The sequence below is a fragment of the Patagioenas fasciata genome, chromosome 26 (genome assembly GCF_037038585.1).
Source record: "Patagioenas fasciata isolate bPatFas1 chromosome 26, bPatFas1.hap1, whole genome shotgun sequence".
In the NCBI taxonomy this organism is placed as follows: domain Eukaryota; kingdom Metazoa; phylum Chordata; class Aves; order Columbiformes; family Columbidae; genus Patagioenas; species Patagioenas fasciata.
Window position 1 is genome coordinate 3961598 of NC_092545.1, and position 23264 is coordinate 3984861.

At 47.8% G+C, this 23264-nt stretch overlaps 2 protein-coding genes across 10 annotated transcripts in view; one reads left to right on the forward strand and one right to left on the reverse strand.

Annotated features, from left to right (window-relative positions):
• The window catches only part of LOC136112165 (tetraspanin-15-like), an 84323-nt gene that overhangs the window by 57659 nt on the left and 3400 nt on the right, over positions 1 to 23264 (reverse strand). For 6 of the 8 annotated variants that reach the window (XM_065856672.2, XM_071799383.1, XM_071799387.1 and 3 more), the window contains exon 2: positions 20313 to 20342. The gene's annotated coding sequence lies outside the window, so the exon portion shown is untranslated. Of the gene's footprint in view, positions 1 to 10801; positions 11438 to 20312; positions 20343 to 23264 lie in introns of all 8 variants that reach the window. The other 2 variants (XM_071799385.1, XM_071799386.1) reach the window with 2 other exon arrangements.
• Positions 329 to 20056, forward strand: TACR1 (tachykinin receptor 1). Of its 2 annotated transcripts, none has more exons than XM_065856673.2 (5): positions 329 to 1799; positions 10809 to 11003; positions 14182 to 14332; positions 15355 to 15551; positions 15933 to 20056. In XM_065856673.2, exons 1-5 carry the CDS (start codon positions 1399 to 1401, stop codon positions 16222 to 16224), a joined length of 1236 nt encoding a protein of 411 aa, XP_065712745.1. In that variant the 5' UTR covers positions 329 to 1398; the 3' UTR covers positions 16225 to 20056. The 2 variants fall into 2 exon arrangements, with proteins under 2 accessions (XP_065712745.1, XP_071655481.1); XM_071799380.1 differs by having other exon boundaries at positions 15981 to 20056.

Below are 23264 nucleotides of genomic sequence, written 5' to 3' on the forward strand. Positions count from 1 at the left end.
ACAGGACCTGCTTTACAATTATCAGCATGTTTTAAACTCGCAGTGATTTTTTAGAGCACGTTTAGCCCCGGCGCTTCCCTTAAAGGATGCAAAGCACGGGAAGGTTTGGAGAGCAAAGAGGTTGGAAAAGGGGTGATAAAGTGTGAAAATGGGGGGTGCGGGGAAACCTGGGGGCTCCACAAGCTGAGAGGAGCGGGATGGGGACGGAGGGCACCTGGGGGGGGGGAACAGGGGGAGGGGACCGAGGGGGACAAGGGGAGGTCTCTCCATGTCGGCTCTGCCCATCGCTCGCTGGCACCGCCCGAGCCGCTCATAAAAGCCCCGATCGTGCCTCACCCGCTGCAGCCGGGACCGCGGCACCGGCTGCACCGCGAACCCGCTGCGCTGCCGAGCCGGGGGGACCCGCACCCCGAACCGACTGTGCCTCGAACCGCGAGGAACCCGCACCCTGAACCGGCTGCACCCCGAACAGGGAGGGACCTGCACCCCCAACAGGCTGCACCCCAAAACGGGAAGGACCCGTATCCCACGTCCCATTCCAGCTCTGAACTGGGAGGCACCCGCGTCCCGAACCGAGATGGATCCGCATCCTGCTCTGGTTCTGAACCGGGAGGAATTCACATCCTGAAATGTCTGCGCCCTGAAGTGGGAAGGACCCGCATTCCGAACCGGTCGTGAACTGGAAGGGACCTGCCTCCCGAACAGGGAGGGACCTGCCTCCCGTATCCTGCCCCAGTGCTGAACTGGGCAGGACCTGCATCCCAAACTGGCTTTACCCTGAATCAGGAGGAATCTGCACCCCGAACCAGCCGTGAATCCCAGTCCAGCTGTACCCGAACCAGCCGTGCACCCCAGTCCAGCTGTGCCCAAACCAGGAGGGATCTGTGCCCTGAACCAGCTGTGGACCCCAAACCAGATGTCCCCTGAACAGGGAGATACCTGCATCCCGAACCAACCCTGCACCCCAGTCCAGCTGTGCCCAAAATAGGAGGGACCCATACCGTGAACCAGCCATACACCCCAAAATGACCGCACCCCAAACCAGAGGAGTCCTGCGCTCCAAACTGGCTGCACCCTGAACCAGAAGAGACGTATCCCCCAAACCAGCCGCGCACCCCAAACCAGCTGTCCCCCAAACTGGGAGGCACCTACACCCTAAGCCAGCCACACACCCCAAAAAGGCTGCCCAGGAGGGCCCCACACCCTGAACTAGCTGTGCACCCCAAACTGGGAGGCACCTGCACCCTAAACCAGCCACACACCCCCAAAAAGGCTGCACCCTAAACTAGGAGGGACCCGCACTCCAAGCCTGTTGCACCCTGATCCTGCTGCACCCCAAACCAGCAGAACCTGCACCCCAACACACCGGCGTGCCGGGCCTGGCCGCACCGCGGGGCGATGGAGAACATCCCACCGCTGGAAGCGGAGCTGGAGCAGCAGTGGTTGCCCAACGCCTCCCTCAACGAGTCCTTCTCGAACCAGTTCGTGCAGCCGCCATGGCAGGTTGCCCTGTGGGCCGTCGCCTACGCCCTCATTGTGGTGGTGTCGGTGGTGGGGAACGTGGTGGTGATGTGGATCATCCTGGCTCACAAGAGGATGCGAACTGTCACCAATTACTTCTTGGTGAACCTGGCGTTCGCCGAAGCCTCCATGTCGGCTTTCAACACGGTGGTGAACTTCACCTACGCCGTCCACAACGAGTGGTACTACGGGTTGCTCTACTGCAAGTTTCACAACTTCTTCCCCATCGCCGCCGTCTTCGCCAGCATCTACTCCATGACGGCCATTGCCCTGGACAGGTGAGCTCTGAGCATCAAATCCCAAACCCTCCCCGGTACCCGGGAGCTGCGCTCAGCTCCGTCTGCTCTCTGGTTACGGGAGAACGTTGCAATTAAAATAAAACTCATTTTGGTAAAAGAGAGGTAGAAAGAATCCCTCTCCCTTCCCTGATTGCAGGTGGTTTGTGGAATGATTTATATGCTCTGTAAAGGAGCTCAAGAAAATGCTTTGTAACCCCGGTGCGTGTTGGTAGCGTGTGCTGGGTGTGCGGCGTCGCTATCCTCTCCCTTCCTTTCCCAATCTCCTCGGGGAAAAGCAAACTCAATACTTAGCACAAAATGGCATCATCTCATGCCATAAAATACACGCTTGCATCGGACGCACCTCCGCTGCACTGCAGGATCATTTCTTGTCACTTGATCTGGGTTGGGAAGCGTCTAAGGAGACTTGGAGAGAAGGTCGGGCTTGGGGAAAACATCTCGCCTTGGCGGGTGGGTGTTGTTCTGTGTCACTGTTCCCCTCTAAGCAAACCCACCTTGATTTTATCAGGCCCTCGGGAGAGCTGGATGCCAGGAATTTCTCTTATTTAGCTGCAGCCAGCACAGCTTAGTTCCCTTTTATTGCCTGGCAGAACAAGATCCCACTTGCCTTTTGCCACGATCCAAAGTTCGGCCAGTGCTCGGTGCGATGGCACGGGGGACGCTGCCCGTGTCACCACAGAGATGAGCACAAAACATCCACGCACCCATCACCTCCAGTGCGCAGCTCCCCCTTCTCTCCCCTCCAAGAATTCTTATATTCCGTGGCACTTTCACACCAGTGCTAATCAAGGCTCTCGAGCCACTTTGCAATTCCCTCTCAAGTAGCAGCGTTCTGAGCGCAACAGATTTTCCAGCGTAACATATTTCTCCAGCTCTGCAACACCTTTTTTTGGTCCTTTTTCCTAAAGAATAAAAGACGTTTTGGCTGAGGATACACGTGCCGGGGGGGGGAAGATTTGCATTGCCGTATGCCGGCGCATTTGGAGCCGATGTCGAAGCGCCGCACAAACTGGCAGAGATATTTCCCTGCGAGCAATTATAGCGTTGTCACAACTCAGGCGCTGACAGCTCGGGAAACGGAGCCAGAGAGGGAGGATGCTCTGCCTTAAAAACAAGCTCAGGTTGTCGGTTCGCTCTGGAGTGGTTACAAGACCCTCTACCCAAAATAAATCAGACATAGGTAACTTTTCATATCAGAGATAAGAGGAAAATTAAGGCAATAATAAATAAAAACAGGAACAGTACCAGCGTGGCTCTGTTCCTACCCCAGGAACATCTTGAAGATGTTTGGGATCAGCCGGCAAAGCCTCTTTCAGGTTCCGATGATTTTATTTTAACAGTTCGGGTTTCAGCCTTCACTCCACACCCTGGAATAACCACAAAAGCAAAGCTGGAACAGCCTGTGTAAAACAGGCAGCAAAGGGAGCCCGAGGCTGAATTTTGGGGGAGAAATTGGCATTTTCAGCTTGCTTCTTGCATCTGCAAACCCCATGACAGAGGTTTGGTTTTCCTATGGCTACAAAATCTGTGCGTGCTCAAGAAATACTCAAAAAAAGCTGCAGCCTCAGTGTGCAAACACCTGCTGCATTTCTTAACCCCAAATTCCCAGCAAATTGGGAAACTGGGAAGGTGAAGGCAGCGAAGTCCATTCTATGCCGCTCCAGGCAAGCGGCATGCAATATTATCTACAAAAATCGCTTGTTTTCCTGTGCCCCAGACCTGACAATAGGGACTTAATACATAAAATGCAGGAACTTGTTCCAGGAACCTAAAAGGGAAGAATTTGTTCTGGCAAAGCAGCAAAATCCATGCCAGAATAAGGAAATACCTGAATTTGGAGCAGCAGAGCCAGGTAGGCTCAGGAAAATGAGTTATTCCCAGGCAGGATGTATCTGAAATTAAACACGACTGCAGAGCTGATTTTCATCAAAAAGCAGAAAAGCAGAATAGATTGTGCCTGGTGTTTGCAAACTGTATTAAACCATCTATCGGAGGGGTTGGATCCTCATTCTGCAGATCGCTCCCCTAAATCAAACCTGCTTTGTTCTCTACAAGCAATTTCCAGAACATCCTCGACGGAGGATACGAAAGCGCCTTGGAAAGACCCAGCACAGCCGTAAAAAGAGGCGTTGAGAGAAGTGGGGCCGCGGGTTTGATTCCCCCAATGGGTTTTTTTGCAGGAGCCACCGTGGGGTTGTGCAAGAAGAAAAGTGCTTTTGCTTGAGTGCTCTTGCACCGGGATCCACCTCACCCTGGGCACAAGCAGTGAAGAAATAAGTTAATCCTATAAGGACTGTTATTCCGAAGCTGACAACAATAGCAGGAAATTGAGGAGTCCAGATTGGCAGCTGGTACAGCCTGTGCAGGAAAAGCCACGATGCTGCTGCTCAGCATCCTGCAGAAGTGGGGCCCAAATGGGTCGCTTTGGTGCTATAAAATTCATCATATCCGCTGGTTTGGGGTATATTGGTGCCAGAGCATATCATATATCCCCTTCCAGTTTCAAACTCTCCTTGGGAATTAAATCATTTGAAAAAGAGACAGAAAATCCTGGTTTTTTCCCAATCTTCCAGAGAAAGTGAGAGCCCGGCAGTGCCCATAGTGAGTTTGAGCTAATTTGCAGCCACACTTAGAGAAAATGTTTTAAAAAGCCAAAATTCTGGACATCACTATGTTGCAATATCTACAGCACATGGGATGGAGCATCGTTAGTTAAACTCTTGATGTTTTCTCACCCCTTGGGACCTGGATTAATTTCCGAGCATCGTCAGCAAAGCTCTGATGGGGGAATGTGTTTCCGTGATGATGAACGATCAGGAACGCAGCCGAAGGTGAAGATCCTGGATTACTTGCAGAATCAGATCTCAAAATTCCAGTGAGCTAAGCCGAAAACACCACAGACCAAACAAACAGTGAGAAGGGTGGGAGTCCTGTCACAAGACAAACTGTGCAGACTTGGGTTATTTAACACAAAGTGATTTCCCTTTTTCTGCAAAGCATCCTGTGCTCTAAAACAGTTATAAAAATGACATATAGTGGGACTGACCTGCAGCTCCTACACCAATTTGCTGCGTTTGCACACTAAAATACCCCCTCTCTGATCTCCACCACGCAGGGCTGGGCAATCAAACCTTTATATCCCTTATATTCCCCTCTTTGATTTCCAAATGAGTTGGCAAATTATAGGAGGTGTCTCAAGATTCATCAATTTGCCAGCAGGAGCTGCAGAAAACCCAGCCAATCCGCCAACTTCAATTCACCACCGCGGCTCTGAAAATTGTGAAGCTTCAGCCGGGACCTGGTAATATCTCCCCAAACCCATATTATTTGCAGCAGAAAAACTGGCTCGGAAAATTATTTACTGCTTGCAAGCTTGAACTCCCAGGTTGGACGAAACAGCTGAATATCAGGAATATATTCAGCAGCTCAGCGACCTCAGGCCTTCCCCGAGAGGTGATTACTGCAATAAGAAACCCTCCGGAGAGGACAAATTACAGCAGTGCACAGACAGATTAATTAGTCATTTACACCCTAATATAGCACCAGGGTTGGGGTTTTTTTTTAATCTTGACTTAATGGACTTCTGGGGTTTGCAGAGCAGGACTTTGCGCCCGGCGCTGTGGAATCGTGGGATGGAATTTGGAAGAGGAAAGAGCAAGAGGGAAGGGAAAAGAATCTGAGTTTAGAGCCAGCTTTTTGCATTCCTGAAAAATCCAGCATTGCTGAATAGCAAAAAACCCTCCAAAGGTGTTGGATCCACAGCATGGAGCTGGCTCAGAACACCCATTCCCCAGTTTGGGGATGGCCAAGAGAACGCTGTGGTGAGGCCTCGCTCATCAAGGTTGGTTTATGCCCCAGCTCCCAGCAATAGTTTCTGATCTGATGGGGATTAACCAGAATTAATCCCCCCCAATACCTACTAGATATTAATTCAGGCTGTGAAAAAATAAATTACATCTTTGCCCACACTTTTGGGGTGATTGTGGTGCTCACCTGCAGGCTGGGTGCTGGCACAAGCCACGATAGGAGCATGAGGACCTCTGGTGAGATATTTTTGCTTTATCCCATAACTTTCTTAATTTATTCCTTAATTTCTTCTTAATCTCTCAACAGTCCAGTGGGAACCACTCGTGTGCCAGGTCTCATGAGTCACCAGCCCTGTATTTAATGTTATTTTGTTCTCCAGCTACAAACCAGTGCCAGGACTAACTGGCTGATCAGGTCGTATAGATGATGCCTCAAATAACACCCGCAAGAGTCTTGCAGCGGGGCTGGGTTGTGCTTTGGGTTCTCCTCTCCCATCCCACCCCGGCGCTGCGGTTTTATCTCATTTCACCTGCACTTGGGCTTTTAAAACCCAGCGTGCCATGGCGTTTGCCGTGCAGGGGAGTTTGCAAAGCTGTCGGCGCAACTCAGGTCACCGTTCAGTGACGGTGACGCGTCCCTTTCGATCGCACTCAAGGGAAATAGCGCCCTGCTTTCAAATAGAGAGATGCTGGTGAGAAACCTGCAGCCTCCTGCTTGATGAAGACACTTCACCAGGCGTTGAGCATCACTCGGGTCTCGCGAGTCTGTCCTGCCGGTTGGATGGGCACTGGTTTATGTCCAAATGATAAATAGGAGGACGTGGCTGCTCGCGGTGGCTTCATCCCCCCCGTTATTTCGAGCACACGGGGCTCTCGACCATCGCTCAGATACGAGGGATTTGGGGCCGGCGCGATGAGGTCAAGCGTTGCTTTGCAAACCTGCTCAAGGGATGGTATTTTGCACCCATACAGCTGCAATGTAATCCTTGCAGAAAGCAAAAAGGCAGGTTTTTCTCTATGAAGAAGCTTTTTGTTTTTTACATAGGAAGGACCCAGAGCAGTGCTGGAGGTATCTGACCCACCTCAATCCGGCATCTGCTCCTATTTGGTTGCAAATTCCCCCAGGGCTGACTCTGCACTCTCTACTCAGGATGGGTAATTGTGCAAAATACCAAACGGCACCAATTCTGCAGCCTCTTTCTTACTCATCTCTTATCTGTCACATCCTTATTACTTAATGAAGCAGATAAGGAAACCCTGGTATGAAAAAAGCTTCATAAATTTTTGCTATTGTATTAATCTCATCTCCATGAGGGTGGAAACAATTGGGTAATGTTAGTGAGCCAGGCAGACTCCAGATCTCCAGACACAATTAATAAATGGCTCCGCTGCCTCGAATGCAATATCTATTTAATAACCGATAGGCTCGGAGCTACCCTGCTACAACATCGTACTTAAACACTATTGCATCGTCATGGTAACACCCCCCCAAAGCGCAATAAAATATTAAAACAACAGCAAACGTCATCAAATGGTGCCTGGTGGAAAGTTGAGTGGTTTAGCGCCTAGATCGTTAAATATGGGGGATTTAAAACATTAAACACGGTGGGAAAGGTGCAAAGAAAATGCAGCCGCGAGGACACCGGGTCTCTCCTGAGTTTGCAAACCGTAATGGTGGTTTGTGCTTAAATGTGGCGTTGCTATCGCTTTAGAGCCAAACTGCACGTAATTTTACTTTGAGGAATAGTATCGTTAGGTCTGCGCAACTAAACACCTTCTGCAGGCAAATGGCCCCGTGAACAAAACCTTTCCCTAACGCGGGAAATCTGCTCGTAAATCCGCAACCAAGAGCCAATTCCCTACGAAAAACGAGGACTTGAGGCACTGTGAGCGTTTGTCACCTGCCCCAGGATGCTCAGGCTCCTCTTCCTCACATCCCAGCAAACCCCAACACCCCATTTTATCACAGATGGGGAAAACCATTACAAAACAAACAAACAAACAGGACACAGAGATGCACTTTGCGAGGAGAAATACGAGCTAATAAACTCATTAATAACAAATGCATTTGGTTATTTTCCCTGAGAAGCGAAGTCATGACTGACACATCATTTTTCTTGCCTGATAAGGTGTGATTGATGGAGCTTTTGCTGCTGCACCGACCACTGCTTTGCCTGGAGATCAAACCTACGTGGAGGGGAGAAAACAACCCAGGGGTTGGCTTAAAGATGAGCAGAGTTGCAAGAAAACAAACTGGCTTTTGGGAACATGTGGTCTGGATGGAAAAAAAGACCTAACAATTCAAAGACAGGAATATACACAAACCTATTGGGTAGAGAAACACGGGAAGTCTGATCAGTCTGCAATGAAAAGAGAACTGAGAAAAATAAGGTAGCCACAAAATCATATTCTCTGCTCTCCCCCCTCTCTCTGGTTTGATTTTGCATCAAACGTTCTTGCCAAGCAGAGGAAAAAAGGAAAAGGAAAAAAATAAAGGAAGCGGTTATTAAAATGTTACGACAATTTTCTGCTTAGCGATACAATTATTATATCATTATACAATATTTTAATTTGAAATAATGGTCTAATTATTTTCAGGATGTTTGTACATTTCCATCTATCTCCAGGTTTCTTTTACGGTCTCTAATATCAGCCCAGACCCTTTTCATGACATTTTTTACTCTTCCCCATCCAAGCCCCTGTCTGGGAGAACTGTTAATATTCCCCTTTTTAATCTGAACTGAGTTCTGGTTGAACTCAGAGCACCCCAAATATTTCAGAGGTTGCTCAGGACCTACAGTTTGGGAAACGCTGCCAAAAAATAGGATTTGGGGCCAGTTTTCCCCAAAGTGCCACTGGTTTGTTCCCTCCTGACCCCTTTCCTTGCAACACCAGCGCAGTCAGATAGATTTTCCTGTCTCTTTTCCGCCACGAAACGGAGTTGCAAACAAGTCAATGGTGGTTGGAAAGGCCTCTGGGTGACGCGCTTGGGGTTTAGTTCATCGTTACAACCATTATTTGGATGTTTTATCAACCACAATGGCTTCTATTGATGCAAAGTGCTTCAAATCAATGAGGAAATCCTCCAAAATGCACCGGCAGAAATAAAGACAGAGATGCAAAAGCACTTCTGGTTGTTGCAACCAAGCGCTGGTTTTGCTTTCTCAGCCTTAGATGTGAATATTTCACTAGCCTCCAAGTGAATATTTCATTAGAAATGACCCAACTTTGGTGGAAATCCCTCATTTTCCACCCTTTGAATGCTTGAGCTTGAACCATTAGGTCAAGCACCAGCAGCAAACTCGGGCACATTGACTTTTTGCTGCTTGGGAGCAAAAACCCAGGGAAACCTGCTCTGAACCCCATAATAAAACCCACCTGAACCTCATCCAGTTCTGCAAACAAGGGGCTGAGCCAACACCAGGCATTTGAGGATGGGGAAGAGGAAGGAGACAAGTCCTTGCAGGGTCCCATGAAGCCGATCACAAGCACAATGATGAAACAATTAAAAATACCGATGCAGAAACCCATGAGACCTTGATGCATCCCCAGCACTGACATCCATTGCCTTGGTTCTTTCTAACCAGCTTCAAGTATCAAATAGATTTAAGGGATAATTATCAGGTGGATTAGGGGGATTTTCAGCTGCAAAATTGAGAAGGTTTGGTACCCAGAGGCAGAGATGACAGCAGTAAATCCCACGTATTATATTTATATATTAATCCCTACGTCTTTGTCCCTGCCAGTGGTCACTCAAAAATGCAACACAGGGAGTATTTGCTGTCTAGGAAAAAATTAAAAGCAAAAACTGTCCATTCTCTGAAAGGACAAGGGATGAAGGGAGAAATCGAGGAGGCTGCAAACGCCTCGGGCAACAATACGCAGAGCGATGCGATGTTTCTCCTCTTCCCGAAGCTTGACGCGGAGCAGAGGGGAAATAAGATAAAACAATCGGTGACGTACTCACTTAATCCTTACAGCGCTGGCGGCTGCTGCCAGCTCTGCAAAACCAGATTTGCAGAGGGATAAATTCAATCGGCCTCATCGCCGCGGGAGCTTTCCCTGCGCATGACAAGTGATGTTCGGGGAAAAGAGCCCCAGAGCGGTGCGGATATCGGTGATATTGCAGGTCACCCATCCCACGCTGGTGCAAAACTCTTCTTTTTGGTTCTCCCGTAACACCGATTTACCAGAGAGAGGTGATTTTATAGAGGGTGCTGCTAAACAGGGCTCGATTTGTACAAGTTATTTTTGCAGTTGCTGGTTGTGTTAGTGAAGCTGTTTTTCAGCTATGAGAGTCTCAAGCAAGATTAAAATAAATTCAAGTTACACGCTGCAAGAGAATTAGAGTATCGGCTGGGGAATCCTACAGAAACGGATTATTTGATGCTGTTTGCTTGTGTGGACTAACTGGTCTGTACAGAAAAGCAGCATCAGCTCCAGATTCTTGAAAAGTTATTTTGGATAGAGCAGGGGTGTCAAACTCATTTTCACCAGGGGCCACATCAACCTCATGGACTAGTGACATTCATACAGTCCTAAAATTACATCTGACCCATGCAGCCCCCGGTGAAAATCAGTTTGACACCCCTGAGATAAAATAACTCTTAATTTCAGTTACACTAATTCCCAGTATGTGGGAAAAATCCCTCAGTGAATTGAAATGCTATGAAGACTTTATAAAATCACTTCCTACCTGCTATTCTGCAGCAAAATTGCTGTACTTTGTTCCTGTAGACAGTACCTCAAATACTTATAAAACCTGTTAGATAAGTATTTAAGATATAAATTGCTACGTGCTACTGTATTAGCTTTGTAAAACCTTGATTCTATATCATTTTTGTTCAGACTTCAAAGGGCTAAATAAGAATATGTGATTGGGGCTTAACATCGTTGAAGTTACTTTATTGAGTACTCAAAGTTAGTGATTTCTATTAATAATCCACCTTCTTGTATCTATTGCGTGCAATCAAATTAAATATTGTCTATTGTGTGCGATTAAATAAAAAGTAACTGGTCAGAGCACAAATCTGTATTTTCTGCTTAATCTCTTTATGGAGTGAGATGCTGCATTAAAGGGGGGTCAAGAGTACAACCCCCATGCGACGGAGACCTAAAAAAGCCCCAAAAGCTGCAACACTGGGCCTTTCCAGCCTTAATTTCTCCTCTTCTCACCTCGCAGGTACATGGCGATCATCCATCCATTGCAGCCCCGGCTCTCAGCCACCGCCACCAAGGTTGTCATCGGTGTCATCTGGGTCCTGGCGTTCCTGCTGGCGTCCCCCCAGGGTTACTACTCGGTGACGGAGGAGCTGCCGGGCCGGCTGGTGTGTCTGGTGGAGTGGCCGGAGCACAGCGAGAACGTGTATGGAAAAACGTGAGTTGAGCTCTTTCAGCAGTGGGGACATCACCGGATCGAAGGAATACATACACATATATATATACAAAAAGGGAGCAGGGAAGGATTTGAACGGCTCAAAGCTCCTTGGGATGGGGAAATCCTCCTCCTCCCCTAACAAGGGTCAGTGTTACGCACTTGACGGTAAATAGAAATCTCCATCCGCGTCATCTTGGGGCACATTAAGGTTAATTTAGGTGAGTTTAGTGCTGTTTGTGGTCCAAACGTTGCCCCGTGCTGTGCTCCCTGCACTTCTTGGATGCTCATCTTAGAGCAAAACTCATGTAAAAACAGCTAAGATGTAAATTCTGTCCATGCGGATTGTCCCCAGGGTTTTATTTTTACACATGGGTTTTTGTAGCACCTTTCCTGCAACTCATCTCTCTAACGGCTTCCAGGGACAAGAGTTATTCCTGTAAGAGGTAAATAGGGTTTTACTGGGGATATCTTGGCCAGGTAATAACAGAAAAACAAACAGCTTGGGATTTACCGAGTCCAAAAGCCCTAAAATTCACTCGGCTGCTTAAAAACCAAGCTACAAAAAGAGGTTCTGTGGCATCAGCTCAGGCTGGGAGGGCTCAGCAGGAATCTCTTTCCTTCTCGTTAAGGTGCCGGCTAATTAAATCTGGCATTTCCAAAGGGTCCGGGCAACCCCGCTGGTCTGCCAGCCCAGCCATCCTTTGCTTTTTAAAGTCCGCAAGTCATGCGGTGAGTTAAAGGTCATGAGTTAAATGAAAAAAAGAGGGGAAAAATAAAACCAAAAAGGCATTTGTGATCTCCAGTCCTGTGGAGCAATGAATTAGTGCTGTGAAATGGTGCTGAAACCAAAGTGGCGGACACACATGCACAAAAAGAGGTTTAAAACCAACCTGAGCTTGGCCAAGGTCTCTCCGCAAGAAAAATGAGATGAGTTTGCTGGACAGTGTCATTTATCTTCTTGTTTATTTACATTGCAAGACAAAGATGCTAAGAACCAAGCTAGGGCTGGCTCAGCTGATCTCCAGAGGTGTTTTCCAACCTTAATTATTCTGGGTCACCGTGACAAATATGACCAGCATGACAAAATCCCACTGGCTCAGCGCATGCAGCCAGGACAGCGATGATTTAAAGCCTGAGCATCTGCAGGCAGATGAGGGCAGGAAAGCAGATATTAACCAGAAGGTTTTACGCACCCAAACCCCAAATATTTGGTGGGGATTGAAAAATAATTTGCAGTTCAGCAGCATCTCTCCAAAGCACACGAACACCCTTGCACAGAGCAGAGCCTGAGATGTTACTTTACTGCCCCAAAATAAGTTGGCAGGCACAGGTGGTTGGGTTGCTGTCAAACACCCTCCCTTGTACATGTGGCCTTGGGGTTATTTAAGAAATCTGGCTTGTTTGCAACACCGTGATGCAAAATAATAGGTTTTTTGGTTCATAGTGAAAATAGGGGATTTCTGCTAAAGTCAGGGAGTCCTTTCTCTTGGTAAATGGAATCTCTGGGAGATACCGGCCCATGGCAAGCGTCTGAGCTTCGCAAAGCCAAAGGAGATGGCAGCCCCAATGTCACTGCCCATCACTCCTATGGGCTCCTCCACCCTCTACAAGACCCTAAACCCCACACTAAAGAGCTTTAAATTACAAACCTCAGGTTTCTCTACATGCTCTGATCCTGCAGTTCTCATGAATGGTTTCACATAGAGACAGGTTTTCAGTGCTGAGGGTCCAAGAAAAATGCTGCGAGGCTCTTTGGAAATCCCTGTCCTTACCATGCCCAGGCGGCTCTGAAAATATGGGTCCGTGGTGGTTACGTTATCAAACGGCCTCTCCAGGGCATCACTGCATCGTTCTCAGCTGTTTGCAGCTGGTTTAAGACCCTGCATTACATGGGAACCACAACGAAACCTTCATCAGGGAGCCACAGAGACGCCTCTTTAATTAGCAAAATAGAAAACAGCCCTACAAAATCCAGCTCAAATGCGATTAGTGCTGGGCGAAGAGGAGGCCAAATGAGATTGCGGGTCCAGAAGGAGGAGGAGATGGCGTGGCAGTGTGGGGCTGACCCTGTCGTTATGCCTTAGGGATATTATTCAATCAAAGCAGCCGGGAGGACGAGCAAATTCAAGAGTGGAGGGTGGCCGAGGGCCTGAACCGCCTTGAACAGATGCAGGACCTTGCACTCGAGCTGGGCACACACCCCAAAACCACAGGCAAAGACCCTAAAACTGTCAGGAGAAAATTAGCTTCGGATCTGGTGGCTTTGCAAAGCAGCACCATGCAAGGCACTGGCATTTTTGTTCCACTATCACTCATCTTTCTGCAGGGGAAAGGTTTTTACAAATGACGACAGTAGGAAGGATCCTGCAAGGTCAAACCGTCCATCCCCATCCTGTTTGTTAGAAACAACGTTATTTTTTTCCCTTTTAAACCAACCCCTATTTAACACAAATCCTCTATTGAATGCACCACAATCTCAGCGGCTATTACAACCTACTGACTTAACAAAACAGCCTCAAGCCTGAGCTAACAACTCCATCCAGACCCTCTCATTCCATCTTGGACTTATTTATACTTGTTATAAACAGACACAAAGATCCCAAAGAACTGACCCAGACGCTGAATTCACTGAAAAGTTGTAATAAACCTTCACAGCAAAGGTTTAGACTGGAGTTTTGGGTTATGCCTTGTGCCACCTGAGCCCAGCTTAACTGCTGGTGGACCAGGATTTATGGAAACTGCGTCCAAGATCCAGCCTTTGCCCCACAGGTAAAGCCTTTATTTCTTCAGCTTAATGCTCCCATCCTTCACATGTCAGAAAACCCACATTTTTCTCCTGCAGGGCTGCCAGATATAGGGTGTGATAAGAGGAAATATTCAGCTCTAGGATGATTTGGGGTATAAATGGAGTAGAAGAAAGAGTAGAGCCATTTCAGGTTCTTGCCTTATGAAGGTAACAAAAGTTCACTGGTCTCTATCTCACATCCCTGGAAGATGCCGGGGTGTCAAACGCTGCAGTGGAGCCTTGAAAAAGGTCGGGGTGAAAACAGGGAGTCCTGCCCAGCCTGAGCTCTGCAGGAATTGTGCCAAATTCACTTTGCCCTGGGAAGCACTTGGCCTTCCAGCTCAAGCTTCTACCAAATTGATAGAGGACATGTTCAACAAACATTTTTTCCAGGTATCACTTCTGCATGACCATCCTGATCTACTTCTTGCCGCTCCTGGTGATCGGATGTGCCTACACCGTGGTTGGCATCACTCTTTGGGCGAGCGAGATACCAGGGGACTCCTCCGACCGCTACCATGAGCAGGTCTCGGCCAAGCGGAAGGTAAGAAGCTCTGAGCATCATTTGTACCCAATCCCAACCAACCCCAGCCAAAAATACCTCCTTGAGGGGTAGAAACAGGTCAGGACTTGTTACTAATGGAACAGAGTGTCCTCCAGATGTGTGTCCTCCATGGTTTACCCAAGGTGTTGACCAATTGTGATTGCTGCAGCCAAGGTTATCACTGAGATATTACAAAGCAGGTTTTCTTGGTTTGTGAGCAGCCAAGTCCAGCCCTGCCTCATTCCTGGTTGGAACATCTATTTGTACAAGGAAGCCATCGTCTATGCATTCCCAAAACTTGATGGATGACATGTGGGCTGTATTGTTCTTCCAGCAAATGTCTCGGTAGTTGAAGTGACCTAGCAGAGCTAGGTTCTATGGACCCAAATCTCGCTTAAGTGACTCAAATACCGCTTTGTCAGCCTTATTGTGCTGGTTTAGAGATCAGTAGCAGACACCTACTGTAGGATTCCCCTTGGATCTAGACCCAGACACATTCTATAGGGCTTCCATGATCACTGTAGTTGGCTTCTATACATTCCAGATTCTCCTTAACATAAAGCACGACTCCTCCTCCTCTTCTTCCCTGCCTGTCCTTCCAAAACAGTTTATAACCATTTGCGATCCATGCGAGTTGTCCCACCATGTTTCAGTTACTCCTAGTATATCACAACTTTGACTGTGCACGGAGCTCCAGTTCCTCCTGCGTGTCCCCGGGCCGCGTGCATTGGTACACACTCTTTGGGTGGTTGGTCTTCTGCTCTTCCTCTTGGGAGGCAGCTAAGGAACATTTGTCACTGCTCTGCTTGGCGTGGCTTATTCCCCAGTTGGTTGCAATGTCACGAGTGCTACCACTTTGACCCTTGCCCTCTGAGTCCTTCAGTTTAAAGCTCACCTCACCAAGGCAGCTGCCTGCTTGCCTCCTCATGGTTGGAAAGGTCTCCAAGGCAGAAAGAGGTGGCCCCTTGGGGAGGGTGGGATGTCCAACAGGTAGTTCTGCTTCCCCTCTCTTCTCCTCGCAGGTGGTGAAGATGATGATCATCGTGGTGTGCACGTTCGCGGTGTGCTGGCTGCCCTACCATATCTACTTCACCCTGCAGTATTTCAACCCTGAGTGGTACCTGCAGAAGTTCATCCAGCAGGTCTACCTGGCCGTCATGTGGTTGGCCATGAGCTCCACCATGTACAACCCCATCATCTACTGCTGCCTCAACGACAGGTGGGGGGCAGGTGACGCTTGGGAGCATCTTGGTGCAACATAGAGGGGAAGAGGGGAGAGATACAGATGGAGGAGAGTAGGGATGGAGAGTTTTTCCAGGATGATTCTGTCCCACCCTCTGCCAGGAGCTGCTTCCTGCAGATGCAGGGACAACACAATAAGTCTCTCCTAAAGCCCCTGTGGGTTTGAGGGCAGGTATCAAACAGTCCCAACTCTTCATTAGGATTTATCAGCTTTTTTTTATCCTTTCCTTAGTGAAAAATATTTATTTTGTTCTTGCTTAGCAGCATCTTAGCTCTGTCCTCCCCCTTCTGGAAGGTCGTTTTGCCACCTCCATGTCCCTCACCTCTGCCTTTCCCCTTCTCTTCCGTCCCCACGCAGGTTTCGCGTGGGGTTCAAACACGCGTTTCGATGGTGCCCGTTCATCAGCGCCGGTGAGTACGAGGGCCTGGAAATGAAGTCGGCCAGATACCTGCAGACACAGAGCAGCATGTACAAGGTCAGCCGGATCGAGACCACCGTGTCCTCAGCGGTTGGTGCGGCTGAAGAGGAGCTGGAGGAGAGCAGTAAGGCCAAGCGTCTCTCTGTGGACATGACCTCCAACGGTTCCTCCCGGAGCGACTCCAAAACAGTCTCCGAAAGCTTCAGCTTCTACTCCAACACACTCACCTAAGCTCCGTCGGCTGCTCACGAAGGTGCCACCATCCCCAGAAAGCTCCAGCGCTCAATCCACCCAGTGTCATCACTCCAGTCTGTGACGTGCCGGCTTTTTTCTATGCTGTTTTACCATCTCTCGCTGTGCTACTCGCTCACCATCCTTGGGATTAGTTTCATGTGCTCCACCGTGGCTCGTGTCCCAACACAAGTGAGGTTTGGTTGGCTTCTGCCATGCTCACTGCCTGTTCAGCCCAGGATAGGATGCAAAATCGGGACACAGCTGCATTTCTCTCCTAAACTGTGAATATAGCATTGGCAGACACTTCCCTGCTCTCGGCAACAATCTCCCAGTCCATCCCACATCCCAGGACAATGAACCAGTCTTGCACTTTCCTCCTCCCACCTTTAATTTCATTCTATTTGTTGCTCTTGGTTGAATATCCAGTTCAAAAAATCCAGAAACAAAAGATGTTTTCAGCTCCAGGAGCTTCACCAGCCACTCAGCGCTTCAGTTTCTGCACAGTCCCAACTCATCCCCAGCACCTACATCCTCCGCACGATGGTTTTCTGCTGCTGCTCCACAACCCAGCTCACCCAAAACCAGGATTTCTGAACTGAGCCAGACTTTGGTTGCCATTAATCAACCATCCACGCCAAAAGCCATCACTGTGATTTCCTAAATGGCCCAAGGTGACGTCTCTGCAATAGGTTTTGGAAGCCTGCGGAGGTCTGGAAAAGAGAATGACTGCACTGAAATGGTTTTCACAACCTGGAGATGTCTGGAGCTGTGCAGACAGGGGCACGATAGGGTTCCATCAGAAAAAGTTCTGCTAGCTTGCAAGGTTTGAAGGGGAAGAAATTTTGACAGACATTTTGAACTCAGAGGAAGGGTTGAAATGATTCACTTCCACTTTCTGGATTTTGTTTTAATCAGGGAAACTTTTTTCTTTTCAACCCCCCTGCCTTTTGCATAAAACATCACATTTATTATATGTACATGGATATATCTACTATTTTTGTCCTGTTATGGTGGATAATTTTCACTGGAGCTGTTCATCCCAAGGGCTTCGTTGGTCAGCAAATAAATGAAGATACACTCAGAGGAGTGTAAATGAAATGAGAAGAGGGGAAACTTGGCTTGTTGGGAACAAACCTACAAGTTTGGGGGCACTTTAGGGGTGGTTTATCAATTGTTCCTTGCTGCTGGTCCTTTCTCTCCCTTCTAGTGTAGAAATCAGACTCCTAAAATGGATTCACTGCAAGATAGAAACGCTGGAGGGTTGCATGACAAGATTTACATAGAGCAAGGAAACAGCTCATTTTTTTTTAAAGCAGCCAAACATCAGACCCTGCTGAGCACAAAACGATTTCTGCAAATAAAACAGAGATGACTTTTGGAGCTTTTTGACTATTCAGCCTCCAAACTAGCTGTTGGAAGATCCAGAATACACTATATTTTTCCTGCTTAAACTTCCACTTCTCACCGTTTTTGTCGCCTTAAGACATTTGCTCCCTTGGAGAAGGGGGAACACAACGAGCCTGCCTGGGGATTTGGGTTTGTACAAAATCACCAGCTCCAGGTGGCGAAGGAAGGAACGGGCAATACCAAAGGGTTTATTTAACCCAAGGGTTGGACTAAGAAACTTGTCCCAACGACTCCACAGGAGCTGTGCTGCCAGTACACGAGAAGGTGCTACAAATCAGAGCCAAACTGATTCACTCCGAGCTGCCAAGCCAAATACAATGTTAAAATGAAACTCCATTGTCTCAAAATGGTCTAGAAACCTGAATAAGGCAAGAAAAGATCTGTTCCACACACCCCACGCACAAGAGTATGTGTCAGGTTGAGAGTCTAACAGAAGTCAGCATTAAGAAAATAAATATGTCTACGTGTGTGTGTATATATATATAACCATCTGCCTTTTTGTCCTCCGTTTTTTATGCCCTAAGGACACTGCGATTGTGAGATGTGCAGAGAAAGGACAACTGTCTTCTCGCAAGCAGTCATAGAATCATTTCATTTGGAACAGACCCTCAGGATCATGGAGTCCAACGCTCAGCTTGAACCGTGGGATAAGCCCCAGGGCGTGCGCGGAGACCTCGATTCAAACCGACAATTTACAGCCTGAAATGTTTCTTGTGCATCTCACAGAGAGCTCTCTCCTGAAATAAAGTGGGGAAAATTCCCACCTGTTACAAATAGTAACGACCACAGCTGATGGGAACATGTCAAGGGATCATTCAACAGATGGAGACTGATGCAGAAAAAACAAAATATTCTGTGTAAATGGGCACAACGCACCCAAACCTGCGTTTTCCTTCCCCTCGTCCAAGTGCCAAGTTATTTTATCAGTGGAAGCTGGAACAGGGATGAGGTTTTTTTTGCATTTAAGATCCAGGCCAACCCCGAAGATGGGATGTTTGGATCAGGTCCATGTTCACCCACGACACACATTGGGCAACACGAGCTGATTTCACCCCCCTAGGGACGCGCTGTGCATGTAAAACCCACAGAGAAAGTTTCTTTTGAAGACTGAAAAGCCCCAAAACATGACATCCCTTGCCCAGCTTGGCGCTGGGACATCTAACAAGGTGCTGAGTCCCATCTTCGCACTATTTCTAGTTCTCAACTGTAATACCAAGTTTTTCCTGGTTTGTTAAGCCTGTTTGCAGACCTCTGCTTAGAAATTCAATTGCAAAGTGGGACGGTTTCGTTGTCTCTTTCCTGGCTCTCTGAAAAGCAAAAAAGAGCATGTGGAGAGAATCCCTCAGCAGGTCTGCACGCATCCCTTCACCCAGATATTAATAACTCCCATCATCATTAAGAGGACCTGTCTAAGCCTAATTACAACACACTCTAAGCCCAAACCATGAAGGGAGCTCAGAAACCCAAATCCCAGCCTGAAGCCGCCTCAAAAAAAAACCCCAAAACAACAACAAAAAACCACCAGAAGGCCAAGCAAAATTCTGCTTGCCAGAAAAACGAGGCAGCTTTGCAGATGTGGAAGTCAAAAGCAAAGCAGCCGGTACCAATTCCTACTGTCTGTAGGAATCCCTGGAACGGGATTGCTGACAGACACACAAAAGGCCGCCCGCCCGTTGCTTATCTTTATTGTTATTTTTATCATGCTGCCCCAGCCAAGCGCACCAACGAGTATAAACGCAGAGTATCCGCTATTTACCACATATTTCTGCAAGGCTGACAGGTTTTTATTTTTAGCTTTGCTGTGTCCCAGCCAGAACCGTCCTGCAGGATCACACAACCAACGTGCCCAGCCCAAAAACTCCAAGTTTTTGCTTACCATTAAAATAATAATTAAAAAAAAACCCCACATGATCATATCTCAGGCTTCAGGTATCTGTTGTTAATCTACAGAACGCACCATCCTGCCTCAAAAAACCTGTCTCTAGCTGAATCATTAATCCAGAGGTTATAATGCAAAGTTTAACACACAAATAGGCTCTTTTTCCATGGCGCGTCTACCCAAAATACCATCTCCGCTGACAACTAAACCGCACCCAGCAGTCAAACGCAGCGGTCAAAGTATCTCAGAGAAGGGACAGTGAGTCCCAAGAGCAGCTGAGAGGTGAATCTCGGGTGTCTCTGCCCTCAAACTTTCATTCCCAGACAAAAAGGCACCGGATTCTGTGCAACACGATACAGTTGGGGCCACAAGTCTGGGTTTGGTATTCAGTGCGTGGGGCAGCTGATGGGAGCTTTGTGTGAAGTTCTTCCCATAGTAGCATCTCTACAGAGGAAAAAAGTCCAACCCTCATCCCCCAAAATGGTCTCTCTGATTGTTGGGTTTGTCTAAATGGATTTTTGGAAATAAATGTTTCTTTTGTGAGATCAGGTTGCAACTGGTTAATCATGAGAGGTGGCAACTGGTGGCTTGGTGAGAGTGGGAAAAGTGGTGAAAGGCGGCAAAGCTAAGGTGAAAAGAGGGATGAAAGGCAGTTGGTGGGTGTTAGGGGGACCTTTGGTGTGAGGGGTGTGCTCTGCAGTTTCACCACTACAGCAAGAAAAAGGACAATCCTCAAAATTCAGCCATCCGCACATCACCAATTCCACAGCACGGGAAAGGCTCAAATCGCAAGACTTACCAGCCGCTTGTTTTCCAAGGCATCACCACCCTGTTAGGAGAGAAAATAGGAATATAAGGAGCAACCAGCCATGTGTCACCACCCAGAGCAAAGCCCCCAACCCAGCCAGCCCTTGCAATCAGCTCCAGCCGGTTATAATTTGCAGTTTTAATTAGAGGAGCACTGCTGAGGCACAGCTGATTGGCATCACTGCCAAAGGCCCTGTCCCATGTGTCTATTAAGCCCTTGTAATTTATTTTCATGGGTTATTTTATCATCCAAAAGGGAGGGAGGAATAAACAGCGTCACGCACTGTGCTGTGCTCTATGCATCTGCTCCCAGACACGCTTCCCAAGAGCAGATCCCACCTTACAAAAGGATTCAGCACACCAAATCCAAACCAGAGCTCATTTTATTTATCAGCATCACTGTATCACCTTTCCCAGAAGGGTTTTTAGCTGTTCCTAAAAGCACCCGCACACACACATGATAAAAGTCATCAGAATGTGCTCTTTGGTTATAAAAAATACTTGTGTCTTTTTCTAGCGGCTCTCAGCCATCGCAGCACGTTTTGCAGACTTCTATGAATCCATCAATCTGATTATCTGCTATGGCAAAGACGCAAGTTCAACTTCATTAACATTTATGGATTCCACGGTGTTTTGCATAAATGTTTGCTTAATATACAAGTCAAAAATATCCCCAGAAAATGAAAATTAAAGGTAGTTAATTGCTTGCGGCTATGCACCAGTGTGTAAACCGGGGTTTCCATAGCACCAAATGGTCTGGTAGATCCCTCAGACAAAGTTAGAGCTTAAAGGGAAACAACTTGAGTTTAAAACATAGGGAGTAAAGTGGATTCTTCAGGTTCTTATTGGACTTTACGAGCTCCCCACCTCAATTTCTGGGCAGATTGCTGCAGATTTTGGTTTCCCAGCTGCAAACAGGGTGGAGAATTAGAGACACTTGACCATGGCCTGGTTGTTTAGACAAGCAATTATGTTTTGTTACTGAAGTAAACAAATCTGGCAGGAGCTAATGAAAGATCTGAGGAACCGCAGCAGCAATTCAAAAACGAACACAATCCAATTGCAAGTGTGAAATGAGGATTAAGTGCAGTTTTCGTTTTCTTGGTACCAAAAGGGCTTTCCTTCGCATTGGCGAGACACAAATAGCTGAGGAAAGGGAGCAGGTGAGAGCGATGATGGCTTAAGAAACCCCAAAAAATACCCTGATTACAGAAGACGAAGGTGTCAAGAAGAAATACAAGCCCTTCCTGCAGCCACAGTCATTCTGAAGAGCAACATTTCAGTCCAAGAAGAGCATTACCATGCAAAGCACCTCCAAAAACATTCTTCTTGTTATTGCCAAGCAGATTGCGCCGTCCAGGTTGATTAATAAGGTTTCAGGGAGGTAATGAGAGCAATTTGCAACAGAGGTGAAAGGAGAACGAGGGAAAAGGAGGGTTTTTCCGAACCACTCTGCTTTCTGCTGAGATATTGCAAGAGCAGATAATATCTGTACTGAGGGACGCAGAGTTGATTATTACAAGCTGTTCGCAGTCCAAAAGCTTCTCTGATGCATGGCATAATCAAACGGCTGTGAATTTGCATTTAAATTGAGGAATTTTAGAAGCCACAAGCCAAAGAGGAATGGGCCTCTTTGGGTGACACTTGTGGCATCTCGCAGCAGAAGATAAAAATTGTGTGCGACTTCAAACCACCCCCAAAGTCTGTCCTAAGTCTCTGAGAGACGCGATTGATATCCACAGCCAAACCGTGCCATTAGATGGGTTTGTGTTGAGATCTTTGTCCTTTTTTCAGCGTTACAAACCTCTCCTCAAAACCCCCACAGCGTTCAACACCTGGATAGAAGCAGCAGGCGCAACCTGCACTGGGATTTGATCAGCAGCACAAAAAAGAAGACATAAAACCAGGGGAAGAAGCACACTGGGCACATCTCCAGGGACTTGTGAGTCACTGGAGGGATGGAGCCAATGTCCTCCAGAGCAGCTCTGCTCTGAGATGCTCGCTCAGGATCTGGCAACAAAATCCTCCTCGCAAGGACTTGGCCGTGCTCTGTGCAAGCAGGGAAACATGGGGATGCAAGTGTTCCTGCTCAGCAAACTGTTACCCTCTCCCCCCAGCACAGGGCACCCTCAAAGGCTTTAGCACCTCCAAAAACACCCATCTGGTTGGCACAAGGACTCAGGGTCTCACCGATCTCCCCCAGGATTGGGGGCATCACTGAGTTTGCCCTCAGAGATCCAGGTCCTGTGTCCCCACTGTTGGCTCTTCCACCAGCCTCTCATTCACAAGCACCAACCTAGTTTAAAATAATAATTTCAAACTGCTAAAAGGCCTAAATTACACAATAAATTCAGCTGCATTAACAAGCCACTGACACAGTCAGACCATCCAGCATCTCTGCAGCAGGTTCCTGCAGTCAGAAATGATTGCCGGTGTAATTCTCCGGGGCTGGTGGTTGCGTCCAGACCAGCCTGCCCATTTTTCTTCCTTTCGCTTGTAAGGGAAAGTTGCCAAGAACAACATGAGCCATCGTGTGGGCACAGCCCAAAGCTGGGGAGAGGCACAGTTTCATCTTGCTGCTGCCGGGCTCAGCAGCTCGAGAGGATTTACAGCTCATCACACCCCTCATCTGCTTTCGAGCCCACAATCTTATCCTGATTGCTCCATCGGGACCTTGAGGACTTTTCAAGCTGGAAGTGCCAGCCCGCAGTGTGACTGTGCTACCGATGGCTGACACATCACTGTGCTTGAGGAGTTATTTTTATATTTGAGTTTGCAGCCATTACCGGGGTTGTGAAATCCCAGATTTTATAGCACCGGTGCTCTACCTGGTGATAAAGCACAAAAAATTAGAGCACAAAAGGTCCGACCGTCACTGCTTACCGCAGTGCCTGCAAAGGGAGAAGTCAGTGGGACATCCCGAGCTCTGGAGCCCTGAGGGATG